Raw genomic sequence first — 22,475 nt, forward strand, 5'->3', positions numbered from 1 at the left:
CCAAAAGGATCTTGCTGTGATTTATGTCATAGAGTGTTCTACCTATGTTTTCCTCTAAGAGTTTGATAGTTTCTGGCCTTACATTTAAGTCTTTAATCCATTTTGAGCTTATTTTTGTGTATGGTGCTAGGGAATGATCTAATCTCAAACTTTTACATGTCCCTGTCCAGTTTTCCCAGCACCACTTATTGAAGAGGCTGTCCTTTCTCCACTGTACATTCCTGCCTCCTTTATCAAAGATAAGTTGGCCATATGTGCGTGGGTTTATCTCTGGGCTTTCTATCCTGATCCACTGATCTATCTTTCTGTTTTTATGCCAGTACCAGACTGTCTTAATTACTGTAGCTTTGTAGTATAGTCTGAAGTCAGGGAGCCTGATTCCTCCAGCTCCGTTTTTCGTTCTCAAGATTGCTTTAGCTATTCGGGGCCTTTTGTTTTTCCAAACAAATTTTGAAATTTTTTGTTCTAGTTCTGTGAAAAATGCCATTGGTAGTTTGATAGGGATTGCATTGAATCTGTAGATTGCTTTCGGTAGTAGAGTCATTTTCACAATATTGATTCTTCCAATCCAGGAGCATGGTATATCTCTCCATCTATTTGTATCATCTTTAATTTCTTTCATCAGTGTCTTATAGTTTTCTGCATACAGGTCTTTTGTCTCCTTAGGTAGGTTTATTCCTAGATATTTTATTCTTTTTGTTGCGATGGTAAATGGGAGTGTTTTCTTGATTTCATTTTCAGATTTTTCATCATTAGTGTATAGGAATGCCAGAGATTTCTGTACATTAATTTTATATCCTGCTACTTTACCAAATTCATTGATTAGCTCTAGTAGTTTTTCGGTAGCATCTTTAGGATTCTCTATGTATAGTATCATGTCATCTGCAAACAGTGACAGCTTTACTTCTTCTTTTCCAATTTGGATTCCTTTTATTTCCTTTTCTTCTCTGATTGCTGTGGCTAAAACTTCCAAAACTATGTTGAATAAGAGTGGTGAGAGTGGGCAGCCTTGTCTTGTTCCTGATCTTAGTGGAAATGGTTTCAGTTTTTCACCATTGAGGACAATGTTGGCTGTGGGTTTGTCATATATGGCCTTTATTATGTTGAGGAAAGATCCCTCTATACCTACTTTCTGCAGGGTTTTTATCATAAATGGGTGTTGAATTTTGTCGAAAGCTTTCTCTGCATCTATTGAGATGATCATATGGTTTTTCTCCTTCAACTTGTTAATATGGTGTATTACATTGATTGATTTGCGTATATTGAAGAATCCTTGCATTCCTGGGATAAACCCCACTTGATCATGGTGTATGATCCTTTTAATGTGCTGTTGGATTCTGTTTGCTAGTATTTTGTTGAGGATTTTTGCATCTATGTTCATCAGTGATATTGGCCTGTAGTTTTCTTTCTTTGTGACATCCTTGCCTGGTTTTGGTATCAAGGTGATGTCGGCCTCGTAGAATGAGTTTGGGAGTGTTCCTCCCTCTGCTATATTTTGGAAGAGTTTGAGAAGGATAGGTGTTAGCTCTTCTCTAAATGTTTGATAGAATTCACCTGTGAAGCCATCTGGTCCTGGGCTTTTGTTTGATGGAAGATTTTTAATCACAGTTTCAATTTCAGTGCTTGTGATTGGTCTATTCATATTTTCTATTTCTTCCTGAGTCAGTCTTGGCAGGTTGTGCATTTCTAAGAATGTGTCCATTTCTTCCAGGTTGTCCATTTTATTGGAATAGAGTTGCTTATAGTAATCTCTCATAATCTTTTGTATTTCTGCAGTGTCAGTTGTTACTTCTCCTTTTTCATTTCTAATTCTATTGATTTGAGTCTTCTCCCTTTTTTTCTTGATGAGTCTGGCTAATGGTTTGTCAATTTTGTTTATCTTCTCAAAGAACCAGCTTTTAGTTTGGTTGATCTTTGCTATCGTTTCCTTCATTTCTTTTTCATTTATTTCTGATCTGATCTTTATGATTTCTTTCCTTCTGCTAGCTTTGGGGTATTTTTGTTCTTCTTTCTCTAATTGCTTTAGGTGCAGGGTCAGGTTGTTTACTCGAAATGCTTCCTGTTTCTTAAGGTGGGATTGTATTGCTATAAACTTCCCCCTTAGAACTGCTTTTGCTGCGTCCCATAGGTTTTGGGTCGTCGTGTCTCCATTGTCATTTGTTTCTAGGTATTTTTTAATTTCCTCTTTGATTTCTTCAGTGATCACTTCGTTATTGAGTAGTGTATTGTTTAGCCTCCATGTGTTTGTATTTTTTACACATCTTTTCCTGTAATTGATGTCTAGTCTCATAGCATTGTGGTCGGAGAAGATACTTGATACAATTTCAATTTTCTTAAAATTACCGAGGCTTGATTTGTGACCCAAGATATGATCTATCCTGGAGAATGTTCCATGAGCACTTGAGAAAAATGTGTATTCTGTTGTTTTTGGATGGAATGTCCTATAAATATCAACTAAGTCCATCTCGTTTAATGTATCATTTAAAGCTTGTGTTTCCTTATTTATTTTCATTTTGGATGATCTGTCCATTGGTGAAAGTGGGGTGTTAAAGTCCCCTACTATGAGTGTGTTACTGTCGATTTCCCCTTTTATGGCTGTTAGTATTTGCCTTATGTATTGAGGTGCTCCTATGTTGGGTGCATAAATATTTACAATTGTTATATCTTCTTCTTGGATCGATCCCTTTATCGTTATGTAGTGTCCTTCCTTGTCTCTTCTAATAGTCTTTATTTTAAAGTCTATTTTGTCTGATATAAGAATTGCTACTCCAGCTTTCTTCTGATTTCCATTTGCATGGAATATCTTTTTCCATCCCTTTACTTTCAATCTGTATGTGTCTCTAGGTCTGAAGTGGGTCTCTTGTAGACAGCATATATATGGGTCTTGTTTTTGTATCCATTCAGCCACTCTGTGTCTTTTGGTGGGAGCATTTAGTCCATTTACATTTAAGGTAATTATTGATATGTATGTTCCTATTCCCATTTCCTTAATTGCTTTGGGTTCGTTATTGTAGGTATATTCCTTCTGTTGTGTTTCTTGCCTAGAGAAGTTCCTTTAGCATTTGTTGTAAAGCTGGTTTGGTGGTGCTGAACTCTCTCAGCTTTTGCTTGTCTGTAAAGGTTTTAATTTCTCCATCAAATCTGAATGAGATCCTTGCTGGGTAGAGTAATCTAGGTTGCAGGTTTCTCTCCTTCATCACTTTAATTATGTCCTGCCACTCCCTTCTGGCTTGTAGGGTTTCTGCTGAGAGATCAGCTGTTAACCTTATGGGGATTCCCTTGTGTGTTATTTGTTGTTTTTGCCTTGCTGCTTTTAATATGATTTCTTTGTGTTTAATTTTTGACAGTTTGATTAATATGTGTCTTGGTGTATTTCTCCTTGGATTTATTCTGTATGGGACTCTCTGTGCCTCCTGGACTTGATTAACTATTTCCTTTCCCAAATTAGGGAAGTTTTCAACTATAATCTCTTCAAATATTTTCTCAGTCCCTTTCTTTTTCTCTTCTTCTTCTGGAACCCCTATAATTCGAATGTTGGTGCGTTTAATGTTGTCCCAGAGATCTCTGAGACTCTCCTCTGTTCTTTTCATTCTTTTTTCTTTATTTTGCTCTGCATCAGTTATTTCCACTATTTTATCTTCCACCTCACTTATCCGTTCTTCTGCCTCAGTTATTCTGCTATTGATCCCATCTAGAGTATTTTTCATTTCATTTATTGTGTTTTTAATCGATGCTTGATTCATCTTTAGTTCTTCTAGGTCCTTGTTAACTGTTTCTTGCATGTTGTCTATTCTATTTCCAAGATTATGGATCATGGAAATAGAATCTTGGATCAGCTTTACTATCATTATTCTGAATTCTTTTTCAGGTAGACTGCCTATTACCTCTTCATTTGTTAGGTCTGGTAGGTGTTTATCTTGCTCCTTCACCTGCTGTGTGTTTTTCTGCCTTCTCATTTTGCTTATGTTACTGTGTTTGGGGTCTCCTTTTTGCCGGCTGCAGATTCGTAGTTCCCGTTGTTTTTGGTGTCTGACCCCAGTGGCTAAGGTTGTTTCAGTAGGTTGTGTAGGCTTCCTGGTGGGGGGGACTAATTCCTGTGCTCTGGTGGTTGAGGCTCGATCTTGTCTTTCTGGTGGACAGGTCCACGTCTGGTGGTGTGTTTTGGGGTGCCTATGGCCTTATTATGTTTTTAGGTAGCCTCTCTGCTAATGGGTGGGGTTGTGTTCCTGCCTTGCTAGTTGCTTGGCATAGGGTGACCTGCACTGTAGCTTGCTGGTCGTTGACTGAAGCTGGGTGCTGGTGTTGGGATGGAGATCTCTGGGAGATTTTTGCTGCTTGATATTATGTGGAGCTGGGAGGTCTGTTGTGGACCCGTGTCCTGAAGTTGGCTCTCCCACTTCAGAGGCACAGCACTGGCTCCTGGCTGCAGCACCAAGAGCCTTTCATCCACCCGGCTCAGAGTAACAGGGAGAAAAAGTAGAAAGAAAGAATTAGTAGAAGAAAGAAAGAGAGAGGGAAAGAAAGGAAGAAGGGAAGAAAGGAAGGAAGGAAGGAAGGAAGAAAGAAAGGAGGGAGGGAGGGAGGGAGGAAGGATGGAAAGAAAGAAGGAAAGAAAGGAGGGAGGGAGGGAGAAAGGAAAGGAAGAAAGACAGGAGGGAGGGAGGAAGGAAAGAAAAAGAAAGTGGAAAGAAGAAGGGTGGGAGGGAGGAAAGAAAAAGAAAGAAGGAAAGGAGGAGCGGAGGGAGGGAGGGAGGAAGGGAGAGTAGGAAAAAAAGAAAGAGCAGGTAAAGTAAAATAGAATAAAGTATGAAATATAGTAGCGTTATTAAAATTAGAAAGTAATTATTGAAAAAAAAAAAAAAAACGGACCGATAGAACCCTGAGACATATGGTGGAAGCAAAGCTATACAGAGAGAATCTTACACAGAAGATTACACATACACATTCACAAAAAGAGAGCAGGGGGAAAAATCAAAAATCTTGCTCTCCAAGTCCACCTCCTCAATTTGGGATAATTCGTTGTAAAAAGAGGAAAAGGGCGAGAAGTCTGAAATCTTGCTCTCTAAGTCCACCTCCTTAATTTGGAATAATTCGTTGTAAAAAGAGGAAAAGGGGGGAAAGTCTTAAATCTTGTCCTCAAAGTCCACTTCCTCAATTTGGGATGATTCGCTGTCCATTCATGCACTCCACAGACGCAGGGCACATCAAATGGACCGTGGAGCTTTAATCCGCTGCCTCCGAGGCTGCACAGAGAGATTTCCCTGCCTCTGCTCTCACAGCTCCCGGGTCTCAGCCTTGGACCTGGCCCCGCCTCTGCGCGTAGGTCGCCGGAGGGCGTCCGTTCTTCGCTCAGACAGGACGGGTTTAAAGGAGCCGCTGATTCGGGGGCTCTGGCTCACTCAGGCAGAGGGGAGGGAGGGGCGCGCAGTGTGGGGCGGGCCTGCGGCGGCAGAGGCCGGCGTGACGTTGCAGCAGCCCGTGGCGCTCCGTGCGCTTTCCCGGGAAAGCCGTCCCCGGGTCTCGGGGACCCCAGCAGTGGCGGGGTGCACAGGCCCCCCGGAAGGCGGGGCGGACAGTGACCCGCGCTCGCACACAGGCCCCGCGGCGGCGGCGGCGGCGGCGGCGGCGGCGGGCCGCGGCGGGCGGGCGGCGGCGGCGGCGGCGGCCCACGCCCGTCTCCGAGGTCCGTGCCTTACCCGCGGCTCGTGCCTGTCACCGGCGCTTCCCCAAGCAGCCCTCTTAATGCCCTCTCCTCGCGCACCAGGAAACAAAAGGGAAAAAAGTCTCTTGCCTCTTCAGCAGCTCCAGACCCTTTCCCCGGACTCCCTCCGGGCTAGCCGTGGTGCACTAACTCCTTCAGGCTCTCTTCCTGCCGCCAGCCCCAGTCCTCTCCCTGCGCTCCGACTGAAAGCCGATACCCGAGCCTCAGCTCCCAGCCCCGCCCGCCACGGCGGCCGAGCAGACAAGCCTCTCGGGCTGGTGTGTGCCTGAGGGCACCGGTCCTCTGTGCCAGAATCTCTCCGCTTTGCCCTCCGCACCCCTGTTGCTGTGCTCTCCTCCGCTACTCCGAAGCTTTCCCCCTCCGCCACCTGCAGTCTCCGCCCGCGAAGGGGCTTGTAGTGTGTAGAAACCTTCCCCCCTTCACGGCTCCCTCCCACTGGTGCAGGTCCCGTCCCTATCCTATTGTCTCTGTTTATTCTTTTTTTCTTTTGCCCTACCCAGGTATGTGGGGAGCTTCTTGCCTTTTGGGGGGTCTGAGGTCTTCTGTCAGCGTTCAGTAGGTGTTCTGTAGGAGTTGTTCCACGTGTAGATGAATTTCTGATGTATCTGTGGGGAGGAAGGTGATCTCCGCGTCTTACTCTTCCGCCATCTTCCTCCGGGGTCCTGAAGCATGTCCTTGCCTCCTATCACACTGGAATCCCATCAAGCCTTCAGGCTTCCTACCAGCTTACAGGATGGAATCTGCTGGCGTCTCCCCGCTTTTCCCCTCCATTAATGGCAGGGTCCCAATGTGTACTTGCGACCCATGCTTTTCTCAAACCAGTGCTTCTCCCGTTTAGCGCGCGCCAACCCCCCTCGCGGGCTCCTTGCAAAAAAAAAAGCACTATGGACATTCTTGATGGAATTGTTTTTGAGGAAGTCCAAGTGCATAGCTAGAAAGAAATGTTCTCCATGAGAAATCATGGTTGAGGGGATTCAAGTAGCACAGGTGGAAGTTAGCATCTGTATTTTGCTTGCTCCCAGTCACATAAGTTCAGGTTGCAGCAAGCAGGCCCTGTGGGGAGAGGGCAGGGGAGAGGGAAGGGGCAGCGAGTGCCCTGTCTTAACTTCCTCACCAGACCCCCTGCTGGGTGACGTCGACTCCTCCAGACTTCCTTTGTCTCAGGGGGCCTCACAGCTCACCTGCTTGGCCAGCTCTTTGCCATGGAGAGCAGGTACAGTTAATTCAGAAATTCTCTGTCTGGGCTGCGCGTTAGATTTTAATCACATGAATGCCCAGAGCCCCCGCCTCAGGGACTACAATTTATGTGGTCTGGGGTGGGGCCTGGTCATTTGCATGTTAGAAGGTTTTTTCAGTGTTTGGTAATGACTTCCCTTCAAGCTCCAACAGCAAAATAAGAGCCTTTCTACCTTCTACATCCCTAACACACACCACACCCCACACCGCACACACCACAGACACACCACAGACACACACCACACACACAACAGACACACACCACACACACAACAGACACACACCACACACACCACAAACACCATACATACCACACACACCACAGACACACCACAGACACACCACACACACCAGACACACACCAGACCAGACACACCACACACACACCAGACACACCAGACACACCAGACACACCCACAACCCACCTACACTGACCTGCAGACCAGCGCCCACCTAAAGGCTTAACGGTACTGGAGGGTGTTGTATTTGACTAACCCCAGACTGATGGAGCTGGAATCTGGACCCGGCCCATCTGCTGGATTGAGGCAGGTTCTGCAGGAATGGATAGCCGGGCTGCAGATGCTGGGATGAGTCTGATGTGGCCAATAAAAGTTTCCCCAGGGCCCAGAAAGCCGTTGGCATCTGAAGCCTCCCAGGCATTAGCGGGCCGTGAAGCTGATGGGGTCATCCCATCCCTGTGGAACTGTTCCAGTGGCTTCTCACTCTACTGAGCAGGACTTACTAGGCCCTGCTCCAGCCTCTCCGCAGCTGCTTCTCCCACTGCGTACCCTCTTTGGGCCATTCTGACGCATCCGTGGTTCCCATAATGTGACATGGTGGTTCACCTGTGACACTGCCTTATTCTGGTCCACCCAGTCATCCAGGTGTGCCTCCTGCTGGTTGCCATAGCAATCTGTGCACACCTCTGACCAGCACGTCATTTTGTAACAGTTTGTTACCTTGCCTGTCTCTCCTGGAGGGCAGAGATTTTTGTTCTTATTTCTAATACCTACTCAGCGTCTGGCGTTTAGTGTTGAATCTGTAAATATGGGTTGGATGAATGAATGAAAGTCCCAATTCAGACAAGCACCAGGGGCTGTGAGGGAACCCAGTGGATGGATAGTATTGAGAGGCTCAGACAGACAGGCAGTTGGGATTTGGAAAAGTCCCTAATGAGGAGGCAGAGTGATAATTCCTGGGCAGAGATGGACTGGGAAAGGACAGATGCCAGCTCGAGAAGGCTGGGAGGCCTTAGCAGGTACCCAGACAGGATGCAGGGATGGGGAACAAGAATGCAGGTAACCAAGCTACGGTAGGAGATAATCAAACATTCTGGGGACTAAAGCTCACATTCTGAACCAAAACACATGACCAGGGACAACCTAGTAGCAGAAACACTAAATCCAGATACTTTTCCTGGTCACAGACGGGGTCCAATACAGAGAGAGAAGAGCCACAGAATCTGGAAATCAGGCGGGGCTTGACAGCTTGAAGAGATCATTAACCTTTTTTTCCCCATATAACAATTCAGTACAAAGGAGACAAAAGGATTACGTTTTTGTAATTGAAATAATATTGAATGACGAATATGGCTTGAAGCCCAGATTATATTTAACAAAATCTTATTTCTAGATTTGGGGCCACTGACTTCTAGGCATCTCAAACACACAACTCATTGACTCACATATTCAATAAGTATTTGTTGAGTTTCTAGAGTTCTGCACACTGGTCCTTGAACCCCTAGAGCTGTAGTCAAGCAGGCACAAGGAGTGCCCAAGGAATCCTAGGCTACGTGTGTCCATCAGTTCAGATTTGGAGGAGTTTTTGTTTCTGAATGCCTGGACCACCAATATCACCCCACTTATTGCTGTAAAATAGTCTCACTGTAAACAGAGAGAACTCTGATTAAACACTGCATTTCTACTGCAATGTGTTTCCTTTTAGTTTGAAGACTGTGACTGTAGAACACTATTTTGCCTTGACTTCAGTCTTGTTGGCATTTGTTGACTAGCTCTTGGAGTTACATTTTTATATAGAGTTTTTATTTAAAGGAACGCTACCTGCCTGCCTTTGGAGGACATTAAGTGGGGAACAGCTGTTTTCCTCCAGGCATTTTGGGCTAAGCCAGCCTGGTCTTCTCAGGAACAGAACAAAGGCATACAGAATTTATGTCACAGATGGATTTTTGTGTGATAAAAATCACTTATTACTGAATGAAAGAATGGCCTATTCTCTTTAGAAATATGAGCATAACATCTAGTGTGCCTTTAGTAGTTTCCAACCTTGTTGGTTTAGTTTTAATTATTAAAATTGACTAAGTTAAGATGTGCCTTGTTTTCTGTGGTCAAACATTCCCTGAAAATTTGTGCATAAGACAGTTTTCTGTAAATGAAGTAATTTCAAATTCAGTATTCAAATAATTCTGTAATAATATTTGAAGGAATCAGATAGATTTTCAGCGTATATTTCTGGACCCTCTTTTGTTCTATTGATTCATGTGTCTGTCCCTGTGCTAACATCACACTGTCTGGATTCCTTTGGCTTTGTAATAAGTTTTGAACTGGGTGATTTAAGCCATTCCACAATTCGCTTTTGCTAAATTGCTTTGATAGTTCTAGGTCCTTTGCATTTCCATTAGTATCAGCTTGTCAGTTTCTACAAAAGAGCCAGCTGGGATTTTGATAGGAATTAGATTGAATCTGTAGATCAGTTTGGGGAGAAGTGCTGTCCAATAATATTGAGTCTTCCTGTCTATAAATAAGAAACCTGTCTTCATTCATTAAGATATTATTTAATTTCTCTCAGAAATGTTTCACAGTTTTCAGTGTATTGGTCTTGAATTTCCTTTGTTAAACCTTTTCTTAACTATTTTATTCTTTTCCAATAAAAAAAAGCCTGGGAAGTATGGAGAGCTGATCTGGTCCTTCTTTGATGCCCATGTGCCCAGGGTCCCCTGTAAGTGTTTGGCTGGTCTGGCCATCTGTATCTTCCCCTACTAGGATGGCAACCTCAGCTAGCCGAACTACAGGGTTTCCCCATTTGTTTTCTACTGAGTTTACAACTTTGGCAGCATCACGGAGCATCTGTTTCCACTCTCTGCTCCAAATCAAGTCAACTGTCCATCTCCAGCACTAAAGCTGCTGGTTTTCAGGGCTCACCCTGCCCTGGGAGCGGGGGTGAGGATGGAGTGACCCAGGCAAAAAGCTTCTCTCTCTCTCACAGTCTGACCTGAAACCCTAGCAGCCTTTCATAAAGAAAAGCTTCCCAACTTGTTGTTTGTTGATTAGTTTCAGAATCCTGAAATGGTTGTTTCTGAAAATTTTGTTCAGTTATAGAACTGTTTTTGTCAATCTCTTTACTTACCATAGCCAGAAGTCCCACTAAAATATTTTAATTTATATAAATATCCTGACTACCATGAAATTCTCTTTATGAGATTCTATTTCTGTTGTTCGTGATTCTGTTAACAATCCACTAATTTTACTAATAGCCCATTTTAAATATTTTCCTCGCTAATTAGCAAAGTATTGATGTTGATGGAGACAGAGAACATTATGGTGAGTGCCCCGACCCTGGACAGTCTTCCTTATTGGAATACGCCCTGACCACCCCAAGAGACGCATCATTGATTTTAATACCAGCTGCAAATGGGTAGTTTAACCTAAGTAACACACACACACACACACACACACACACACACACGATATCACATGCACCGAGTCACTGTCTTTATATTGAAGTTTCTTAAAGTTAATTTCAGATACTGTACTAGTTACCGTTTATATTTAGAGGATGCTCATCTTGAGTCAGTCAGTTTAGATCCTCGGTTTCAACTCAAGTCGGGGAGGGCTCTGGAAATTGCAACCCCCAGGAGGGAACAATTGCCGCACTCACAGAAGTTCTGGACTGGCCAGTGGGGAACCAATCTCCGAGGTTGAAAGAAGGGCTGACATCCTCCTGTAAACAAATGAGGCTCCTAACCATGCCAGCTTGTCCAGTGTAAAGGGCAGAGGATTGGAGAGTCAGCAGGGGGAGGTCTGTGCTGAGGTGCTGACCCGAGGGGGAGGGGCAGGTATGGAAAGTGCCACCTAGGACTAAAACAGAGAACTCACCGTCCACAGTCCGTTGGTTGAAGATGTGCACTTTGCTCAAAGTGGGGGACTTATATGTGAATCCTACTGCAGTGTGCAGGAAAGACAGGCTATTTGGTTTTTACTGGTTTGTTTGAGAAGAAAATGTATTAAAGAAGATGTATATGAAACGAGGACCTACTATATAGCACAGGGAACTATATTCAATACCTTATAATAACCTATAATGGAAAAGAATCTGAAAAAGAATACACACACACACACACATACATATATATAAAACTGAACCACTTTGCTGTACGCCTGAAACATTGTAAATCAACTATACTTCAATTTAAAAAATAAAAAGAGAAGTTGTATATAAATGTGGCCTGTTTGAGAGTCACCTATGCATGCGGTCCAGGCTGGGTTCTGATTCACTACTAATGTGTGGAAATAGACTAAATTTTCCCTATTATCATAATGAAAATATAGGGGAAAATTCAGAAAATGAAAGAAAAATAATATTAGAAATCTTAATTTAATGTGATGGGGGAGGAGGGCTCAAGGGCACTGCTGTGTCCTTGACCTTTCCCAAGTCTCTCCAGCTGTTTTCTTCGCTAGGATGGGGAGACAGCCCCACTTTCTGAGGATGGCCCTGTTTTTGCTCAGAGGCTCTTTTGAAAATGCTTCCTCTCCTCTGTCACCTAGACCTGGACCATGTCCCGGAAGCTCAAAGGCAAGGTCCCAGGGCAGCCAGGGGAGGGATGCCGTGCTGTCCCCTCTGGCCCACCCCACCCCCGTGTGTAAAGCCCCCTCCAGGCCTCTGTGAAAAGACATCAGGTCAGAATACCAGCACCATCAGGACAGGACAGGCTGAAAGGCCTGGGTCTCTGTCAGCAATAGGCAGCGCAGGTACATAACCTTCTTTAAACTTTAACATCATCGAAGCATTTCACCATGTCTTCAATAGCATCATTTTCAACATGGATGAACCAGCCAGTAGTAGCATCACTCGGGTAGAGCAGGACTGAGGAATCAAAACACTGGTTTGCTTCAATAGATTGTCCTGGTTGGTGCTCAGGTGACCTTGTTTGTATGTTACATCTTTAATTTTGGAGGCCTTGACCTTTTTTTCCCTCTTTACAATAAGCCCCAAAACTTTGTTTTAACCAAAGTCCCGAATTCCCTCTAAAAGTAATTGCCAAAGGTCTCCAAAACATAAATGCAGGATGGGGAATCTGGAGTTCTGGTTAAATAGTGACGGAAAACTCTGGAGGAAGTGTGATCTTACTCATCAGTCCGATGAACTTTGTGCCAGGGCTCAGCTGAATTGGCCAACGCCAGAGAGTTAGAGCTGGAAAAAACCCAAGAGACCATTTCATCTGCTGAAGTCAAAGCAGCAGCCCCAGGGAGATACTTAACCAGGAAGTAGCTCAGCCCCAGCCCTGCCCTGCAGAATCAGAATCTGCATTTGTGACAAGATCTCCAGCTGATCTGATAAAAGTGTGAGAAGCTCTGCGCCAACCCTCTCTCTGCCCAGTTGAGCACAGGATGACTTTCTCGTAAATCTTGTGCATAGTTCAGTGATAAGGATCAAATCTGGATGCCAAGGGCCATTTTCTATTAATTCAACCTTAGGTCATGTTCACTTTTCTCGTAGCACCGTTTTCATGTAGTGTGTCCCTGTCACCAGGAACTAGAGCATCTTTTCCGTCTTCACCCAGATTGCGCTGTGCTTGCAGGTGGGTTTGGGGAAACATGGAAGGTCCTGCATCTATCCCTGTGAAACTTATACTGGATTTATGTTAGCCACTGTTGAGATTCCACTCATTCCAGGACCCAGTGTGTTCACTTCCCATGCCTGTGATGCCTTGTTCTGTTGTTATCCACGTGGGGATTAATCATATCGAACAAGGGAGTGCTGGGCACGTGGGGTGGAGAACCGAACTAGTGTCTGTAAATAGTTTTGGGGAAAGTATACGCCTCCCGCTTTCCCCCTGAGAATGTGCCTGTATGGGGGATGGGCCTCTTCTGCTTTCCTTGGGACATCGGGTCATGGGGAGAGTCTGGATCATTGGCAGAGACGGCCAGCAAGCTGCTGTGACAGGGAAGAACTCGGTGTCTGCAGTATGACAGGGCCAAAAGAACAGGGGTTTAAACCAGAGAGAAGGGTCCTTGTTTACAAAAGCTACCGTGAGGTCCAGTAAACTGCAGGTGAACTGCACGCTGGGGATGGAGACCTTGATGAGGGCATTTTGAGTGATTTAAAGGAGGAGAATCCCAACTGAAGTTGAGTGAAGAGCCAGCGTGAGGCCAGGAACTGAAGACAGTGATCAGGATTCTCATATACATCCTTGACTTAGTAATAGCTCTAAAAAAAATAGACAGATTATCCCATTAAGTGTATGTATCTAGATAAAGAAGCAGCCCAATCTCAGAAGAAACAATGGTACTAGAACTCAGAAAGTACAGTGTTATCAACCCCAGTGAAAATGATACCAAGATAATGTGACTCTGGACTTTTGATTGGGGTGTTTACTCTAGTTGTCAAATGTGTTTGTCTGTTGGTCTCTGAGGTGGAAGGTATTGCAAATGCTTTCGTGGTTTGTAAGCTGTCCCTCTCAGTATGTTCTGGAATAAATGGAGCTGTAATCCGGTGGATCCAGCCTCCTCAGGGTCATGGTCCTGGTGTTAGAGGCGGTAATGCATCAGGCATCTCGAATGCCAAGTGATCCAGTCAGAGGTCCATGGATGCTCGTGAGGACAGTCCCTGACAGTCCTGACTTTCACAAGGCATATCCAGAACCAACTACATAATTTTAAGAGCTGGTGCAAAATGAAAATATGGGCCCCCTTGTTTACATTATGAGAAATTTCAAGACAGTGTCAACAGGGCTCTAAACCAAGGGCGACTGCACACCCATGAAGTGGCCTTGGGTACCTCCCTAAAGAGCATGCCAAAGCTTTAAAGCATAAGCAAGTAAAATTTATATAGTGGAGCACGGTAGTGGCAGAAGAAGGGGGAAGAAATAACTAAGACCTTGAAGCGTTCATAGAAAAGTTGGTGGTTTTTGGAAGCATTTAGCTGGTTAGACAATGTTGAATTAACTGATGTTTTTAGGTATTTAAGCAAATGATATAAACACTGTAGACATGATACATGATATTGATACAAGCAGAATATAACTGCATTTTCATTCAACAGAGCTGTCAATATTCCACGTAAAGGCTGCACTTGCTTTTTGATTTCCCTTTAAGCTGAGTTCCCTCCTGTAAGAATTTAGAGGAGGGAGGAGGGGCAGTGGCTTCCCAGGGTAATGGGAATAATATGAAATATCAAAATACTTATGGATGTTGAGGTGCTTTTGCACTTTGCCTGTGTGCTATAGTGATTTCGATCCTGTAGAGCTTTTTAATTGTTGCCCTTAAATTTCAGTTTTGTGGCAACAAAAGAGAAAACCTCTTGATGGATGAATTGTAGTTATGGTCTCTGCAACTAAACTTGGGTATTGACTCAAAACCCGCAGTGTCGTCAAATATAAGCATTAAGGAACCTTTGTGGCAGGAGGAGGCGGTCTTGATAAGGTGTGATTTTCTACGGACAGTATTCAGGCCTAGGTCCTCATGGCTTGTTTACCTTACAGTGAAAACCTCTGTCTTTGTCAAGGACACCTCGAGCCCATTGCTATGGAAATGGACTCTGGCAAAACCCTTCCAAGGCCTTTTGCCCACCACCCCATCTGGGTTTTCTGAGATTAAATTTCTTTTCATCTTCCCACGTGAGAAAAATAGTCAAGGGTGTTAAGTGCCAGACTCCCAAGAGCTGGGATTCGACTTCTCCCTCAAGTTCCTGTGGGGTCTTTCTCTCTCTCTCTCCCATCTTTTTTTTTTTTTTCTCCTTTTTCCACTGTGCTGGAAAGGGCCTTGGAATCCCTAGAATATTTTAAAGCTTTTTATTTTACTAACAGCCATCAATGATTAAATTGGTTTCGTCCAAAAACCAAGTATTTGCTTTTTGGGGGCGGGGAGAGGGGCCATTCATTCTCTGTCTCGGCTGAAAGGGGCCCACTACAGCCCACAGGGGACTCAAGTCCCTTTCCTTCACAAGTGCTCCCAAGTGGTAGATTTTTGAGAAATAAAATAACTGGTAAGTTTTGCAGAATTCTCATTGGAAACAGAAGCCCTGTTTGACATGAAGCAAGCAAAACTTTCATCTATTTCAACTTTAGTGTCGATGTTTTATTGTTTCAACATTCTGAAAATATTAGTATTTGATAAAACAAGACCATTTAGTAATGATTAAAGTGATTTTAATGTATAATAAATAACTTGAAATAGAATGTCTTTAAATGGTGTAGTTCTGTTTGGCAAAATGTTGGTTGTAGGTTTCTTGTGGGAAAGAAACAGGAATAAGGAATCCCTTATTGTCAGAAGCTGCTGTCAAGGGCTGATCAATCAGAAGTAAAAGTGGGAAAACAGTTTCATTTATAATAATTTTCAAATACACCTACTTCATAATATACAGATATATTTGTATTGTTTTCTGGGAAAAAAGTTTGAGCTAAGATGAATTGTGCCACAGCTTGTAAAGAGCCTCCTGAACGTATCTTAGGGGTTGGGATGCATTACTGTAAGTAATTTCAGTTTAAACGTTCCTCGGTCTCCACCCCTCTCCTTTCATGTGTGGTCCTCAGCATCCACAGAGGGCGTGCCCTGAAAATACGCTCGTGTGCCAAATGTGGGAAATCCGATGATAACCTACATCTCATGAGGGTGATTGTATTCCCTGGGAGAGAGGGAAAGTTTTCATTAGTTTCCTCAAGGCATCTCGTCTTCTGGTCCCGCAACCTGGCTGGCATTAAGGACTCATTTTCCACTTAGGGCCCCTGAGCTGGAGGCAGCTGCTTCTCCAGGCCACCTGGTCAGGTGGCTGAGGACTTCACCTGAGCAGGGCATTAACTCCTGCCTTGGTCCAAGCCCCTCTCACCTTCACAATCCACCTGGATCCTCCTGGCTGCCCTTGTCCAGGGATGAGCTAGGTTCCTGGTAGAGGAGGTGGGAAAGCAGACTTACAGAGTCACCTACGCCATGAACTCCTGGCTCCCGGCACTTTAGCCGAAGTGCTTTCCCTGCCTGGGTTCTTGACCTTTTGGCGCCAGTGGACCCCTTTGACAAAGGTCACAGACGTATTCTCAGCATGTTTTTAATGCAAGGAGAATACAAAGAAAGCCAAATGTGTTAAACGATAGTGCTACCCCTGCATGGCTAGTCCCTTCTTATTTTTGAGGCAGCTGCTCAAATGTCACCCAGAGATGGCTTCCCTGTCAGCTTACAGAAGAATGAGAGGAGGGGATCGCTGTTTACAAATGTACGTTTAGCTCGGATCCAACTACACAGTGTTGCAAAGGCAACAACAGAAAGAATAATAAGAAGGAAAAGAGGAGAGGGAGGGCCGGAGGGGGGGGTGGGATGAGTGAGTTGGGGGAGCACTCCTGCTCAGCCTTCTGTGCAGGGACCCCCTGCCTTGGAGGAGGGTGGGGTGACCCGAGGGTCTGAGTTTCCTCCACGCCTCTTTCGTGATGCACAGCTTTCTGGGCTGCATGGTTCTTCTCTTTAAAGGTAGATCCGTTTCGTACTTGGTGACCCTTAAATGCAAACCAACTACTTCATCTAAAACTTAATCAGAGATACAGAGACTCCAATAGATGAAATATAACCATGCAAGTCTAATTATAATTGTATTAGTGATATCCACTGATAATATGAAAATAATCATAGCAATTACTTATTGAGCCCTTCATACATTGTATTAGGCCCTTTATGACACAATCTCATTTAATGCTCATAAATATTCCCAGGCATGGTGCTTCTCATTACACAGACAAGGAGACTGAGAGGGGAAAGCCCTCAGCAGGCAACTGGTAGACCCGGAATTCGAGCCAAGGGCTTTCTGACTCAAAATCCCACATGCTCACTTCTTACCCAAAGCTGCTGTTACAGGCACTAGTGATTCTGTAGAGGTGCTAGTAAACCCATGATTAGAACGGACTAGCCTGGACACCTCCAGGTTAGATATTAAATATGCCATTAAAAACGATCTGAACATATTTTCCCAGATCCTTTACCTTAGAATTGCAAATCATTTTCTTTTCAGAATATCACAATGACTCGACTGAGTATGGATTAGACAAATATAACATTTGCTAGAACCCCAAAATTTTTTTTCCAAAAAAGAAAAAAAAAGCTCATTAGAAAAAACTCATACTTCTCTTACACCCAAAATGCATTAAGGCCAAGAATGGTTGGCCTCGAATCATTTGAGAAATATTGATAAAGAAGTTGCTGCAGTGAGCCTTGCACCTTGGCGCCAGTCAGTATTTTAGATACCCTATTTTTGAGATAGCAAAAATATTTTTTGCTGGGAAAAAGCCCAGAAACTTTTAAAAACAAATTATTCAATGTGGAAAGCATCTCAGCTAAAAACTGCGCTAATCATGTGTAGTAGCATTTTTTGCCCTCAGTTTCATGGTAGTTTTCACCTACTATTAATGAGGGAGTTTCCAGTAGATGAAAGTGGTCCTAAAATGCATTTAAGAAGGGCAGGTGGACCCAGACTGTGAATAAAGGGTTTTAAAAAAGAAAAGAATCTACTGGTGAGTGAGAAGGAATTTATTTCATGCTCGATGGAGTTTGGTGTCATGAAGTCTTTAGCTACTAGTTAAGTATAGGGGTGGAAAAATGATTCCATTGTGTGTCCCGAATGGGGGCAAAAGTACAAATCACAGTTAACACTAACTAAAGTAAATAATGTCTCTCAACAAAAATGTATAGTCGTCTAATATATTAAGTGCACGGCCAAGTGATGGGAAACTGTGTCGCATGTGCCTGCTGCAGACCTCCTTCTGCCTTTGATTTTTATGTGTAAAGCCGAACTTTTGTTCTTGGCAGGTTCTTGATCCCAGTGCCCTTTCTGACACTCTGCTTTCCTATTTCTCCTCCTACCTGAAGCTCACGTTAGTTGCCCTTTATTAAAATATTTCAGTAGTCTTTGAAAAGATTCAGCAACCTGAGGAATTTTTAAAAATTCTTCTTCAAACATGCTTCCTCCAGTACAAATTTCCAACTTTCCTTCATATTCTAGCAGCTGTGGTCATGGGCAACAAGGCATAATAATTATTCTAGAACTATGAAGTGAGAGCAAATGTAATAGGTAAGGAATAATTTTTAGTGAATATTTTTTTCCCCAAATGTGAGCTTATCTGAGAAGAAAGATTTAATTTTAGTGAAAGGCAACCCTATAGATTTTAGAAATTAGTCAGTTCAAGGTGTTTCTACACAACCATGCTAACGAAGGGACTTATCTTTCTTTTTATTAAAGGTGTTTTTGGAATACCAGCCAGGTAAGGAAGTGTGGAAGTGCTTTAAAACCTGTCTAGTGTAAGGCCTACCTGATTCCTACAATTGAGATATTATTCACCAAAGTTGTTACGTTCACAAGGTTTAAACTTCTTTTTCTCAGTGACTCAGAGCACAGGGTCCTGAGTAGAGAGGCAGGTGCCCTCCTGACCCCTGCCGCCTTCACCCTCCACCTCCCCAATAACTCAAGGCCCTTGCAGGTCGGGGTAGGGGGAGCCCCGGGCAGGAAGTGGGCTGTTCTCTTGATGTCCAGCAACTGGAGGGGGAGAAAAAAAGAGAAAGTGGGAACATTTTTTTGGTTAACTGGTAAAGGATTTGTTGATAGAGAAATGCATTGTTCAGTGAGTCCCTGTGGCCTTTTTTCTTCTCCTTGCTTGGCTAGTCTGTGAGAAGGGACGGGGTAGAGTTGATTGCACCTGCACATCCAAATGCAGAGACGTGACCCCGAGCCCGGAAACACCACTGCAGCTGTTTGGACGTAACACCACAGTTCTTAAACTTAGTATTTACCTCGGTACCAAACAGAATAAATATCAGCGCCTCTCCCCATGTAAGTACCACTCCCAAGAATTACACGTCGCTTTAGGAACTAGATCATTGCCTAAAATGTAAGTGTCTAACTACTGGTTGAGAAAAATAATAATTTGGGGACCTGCGTAATTAAATGCATCTGTTTTTTCATAAAGCCTTTTTAATTAACAAAGAAATCCCTTTAAAAGGATATGATAAAAATGACCAACTTTAAGTTAAAAACAAAAAAATAAATAACATATTAAAACTTTATATGATGTAAGTCTGTGTTATGTTTCAAAATTAAGAGTAATGCTCTCAGATACAATATTCCATAACTATTTTCTATTGAGAGGCTAAGGATCTATTGATTTAAGTAGGGCCATTCTCCTAGGATAGAACTGCTAATAGGTAGCTCTGTTTTATGTGGAAAGTCTTTGGAAGACTACCTAATAAGTTATTTTTTTTTTCTATTTATATTCCTTTTTATTTTGACTGAACCATAAGTGATTTTTTTAATAGATGCATGGTGAGTTTTTTTTAATATAGCAACTCATAAAAATAACCATTTTTATTTTATAATTTAAATTATTAAAATATTTGTAATAGAAAAGGTTGGGAACTCCCTGGCGGTCCAGTGGTTAGGGCTCCGCGTTCTCACTGCTGAGGGCCTGGGTTCAACTGCTGGTTGGGGAACTAAGATCCCACATCCTACAAGCCATGAGGCGTGGCCAAAGGAAAAAAGAAAAAGAAAAGGTCATTGAAAATATTAAGCGGTACCTAAAAAATAAAAATTAAATACATGAATTCCTTCTAGATTACTAAAATTATATTGTGCTTTTTCAAATTTCACTGGAAAAATTATTTTTAGAGATAATATTGACTCTATGCCCTTTATAAAGAAAAGTTTATCTTCTGTGACCGTGAGTCAAGTTCTGGTAAATTAGAGGAAGCCCACTTAACTGAAACCCCACCTCCTCACACTACCTGAGTTCACAGCATCCATTCGTGAAGAACACCTCTTCTGTATCACTTGCCCCATCCTTTCTAGAACTTTATAGAATCTTCACTGTTATGATCCTCTTTACCAAGATAAAGTCAAATCTCTAAAGAACCCAATGGAGTTATTTTTCTCACAGTCATCCAAAGGTTGTTTTCTGAAGACTTTGGATCAGCTGCTTAAAGATAAAAATCTCTGGAGACAAAGAGATTATACAAAGACAGAGATTCATACTGACTTGAAGAGAATTTTGAAAACTGGATCTTTGTGTTCTAATGTTTTCTTCACCAAAGCAAACAGGCAGTAAAGAAAGCAAAGAGAAATCCTAGATAATCATAGGAAAGACCTCCTAAGTACTAGCAGAGGCACCTGGAACAAAGTGAACGCAGGATGGATGTCCTAAGTGGAAGTTGCTTGAATTTCAGTGGCAAATACGGGTTTTGGGTCACTTGAACCTTGTCTTAAAACCTATGTTCCCAACATTTTATTATGAACATTTTCAATCAGAAAAGTGGAAAAAACTGTATAGTGAACATCTATGCTCCTACCTAGATTCTGCAACGAACATTTACCTACTCTCTTCCTCACCTGTCCGTCCATGTATCCATCTCTACCCTTCAATCCAGCTTAATTTTTTGATGCATTTCCAAGTGAGTTAAAGACCTAAGTATACTTTGCTCCTAAACTGTTCAGCATTTGCATCAATATTTTTATGACTTTTAAAAAGAATTTTTTTATGACTTTTTTATTTTTTGAGGTCACATCAACCTATAGTGGAATACACAAATCTACCCAAACCTTGTGCATTCTGTGATTTTTCACACCTGTGTGTGCCTGTGCAATGCAAACCTTTATCAGGTAGAGAATGGAGCCCAGCCCCACAAAATTCCCTCCAGTCCCTTCATGGTTAGTCCCCATCCTTAGCAACTACTGTTCGGTTTTTCCTATAGATGAGCTTTGCCTGTCCTAGAATTTCATGTAGATGAAATTGACATATATACTGCTTTCCTATAGGGCTCCCTCCACTCAGCATGTGAACTTACCATCTTTTTCTTTCTTTTTTTCTTTCTATTTATTATTTTATTTTTTAATTAATTATTATTATTATTATTTTTGGCTGCACCACACGGCTTGTGGGATCTCAGTTCCCCAACCAGGGATTGTACCCGGGCCACAGCAGTAAAAGCGCCAAATCCTAGCTACTAGGCCACCAGGGAGCTCCCCTCTTTCTTTCTTTCTTTTTTTTTTTAATTGAAGTATAGTTGATTTACAATGTTTCAGGTGTAAAGTGATTCAGTTATATATATAGATATATTCTTTTTCAGATTCTTTTCCATTATAGGTTATTATATGATATTGAGTAGAGTTCCCTGTGCTGTACAGTAGGTCCTGATTGTTTCTCTGTTTTATATACAGTGGTTGTATCTGTTAATCCCAAATTCCTAATTCATCCCTCTCCCCTCCTTTCCCCTTTGGTAACTGTAAGTTTGCCACCTCTTTCTGATTTGCTTGCAAAGTGAGATGAAGTGATCTGACCTTTCAGTTTCAAGTGGCGGAGCTGATCTGGTGCCTTTTGACTTTCAGGGCTGTTCCCTGCCATTCTCAACCTTGCCAGCAATGCCCACATCAGCACCAATGCGACCTGCGGGGAGAAGGGGCCGGAGACCTACTGCAAGCTGGTGGAGCACGTGCCCAGGAGGGCCATGCGCAATGCCCAGTGCCGGCTCTGCGACGGCAGCAGTGCCAACCCCAAAGGCAAGTGGCGCCCCCTTCGGGAGGACCCGTGGAAATGTACACCTTCCGAACCGACTGCTGGAGACTTGTGTTAGGGAGCCGCAGACCTGCGTTCTCCTCACCGCTGTTCATTTCCACTGATTTTACAGTTCAGAAGTTAAAAAACTTAAACCAGAAGCTGAGAGCATCGGGTGTTTTTGTTTTCTTTCAACAGAACGCCATCCCATATCGAATGCCATCGATGGCACGAATAACTGGTGGCAGAGTCCCAGCATCCAAAACGGGAGAGAGTACCACTGGGTCACCATCACTCTGGACTTGAGACAGGTGGGTAAGGCCTGTGGGTTGCTGGGTTGTAATCTCATGAGCTTCCGGAAAGTCCACTCGTTTCTTAATACGTTTACATTCTGGTCTCACTGCTTTTCCACCCGGTGAATTTAAGTAAGACACAGAAGTTGTCCTTGGTACCGTTTCTTGTCACGTTTATCATGCCCAGGTATCCTTGGGGAGATGAGTGGAGTGCTTCCACGTGGTCTGATGTTCTTAGAAGCTATGTCAGGACGCTGATCATCCACTCTGGATGCCATGCCAGGCGGTACCCAGGTGTCCACACACACTGCAGGTGGCGTCACAAAACACATGCATTTCCGGTGGCCTTTTGAGCTTGTTGTCTTGCTGTTATCGATATGCGGCTGTTGTAAAAGGGTTCTACGTAGAAAACAAAACTTGGAAACAAAAGAGGATAGTCTTAAACCTCTGGACATTGCCTCACCCCTGTCATGCT

The 22,475-nt window shown here is 43.3% G+C and overlaps 1 protein-coding gene across 1 annotated transcript in view; it reads left to right on the forward strand.

Moving 5' to 3' along the window:
• LAMA1 (laminin subunit alpha 1) overlaps positions 1 to 22,475 on the forward strand; it is a gene marked incomplete at its 5' end in the record, with an annotated part of 155,412 nt that overhangs the window by 10,421 nt on the left and 122,516 nt on the right. Inside the window, 2 exons of the mRNA XM_081253245.1 lie at positions 21,542 to 21,712; positions 21,906 to 22,018. Coding sequence (XP_081109371.1) covers positions 21,542 to 21,712; positions 21,906 to 22,018 — 284 coding nt within the window. The remainder of the gene's footprint in view (positions 1 to 21,541; positions 21,713 to 21,905; positions 22,019 to 22,475) is intronic.

This window comes from Mesoplodon bidens (assembly GCF_964165515.1).
Source record: "Mesoplodon bidens genome assembly, chromosome: 13".
NCBI lineage: Eukaryota > Metazoa > Chordata > Mammalia > Artiodactyla > Ziphiidae > Mesoplodon > Mesoplodon bidens.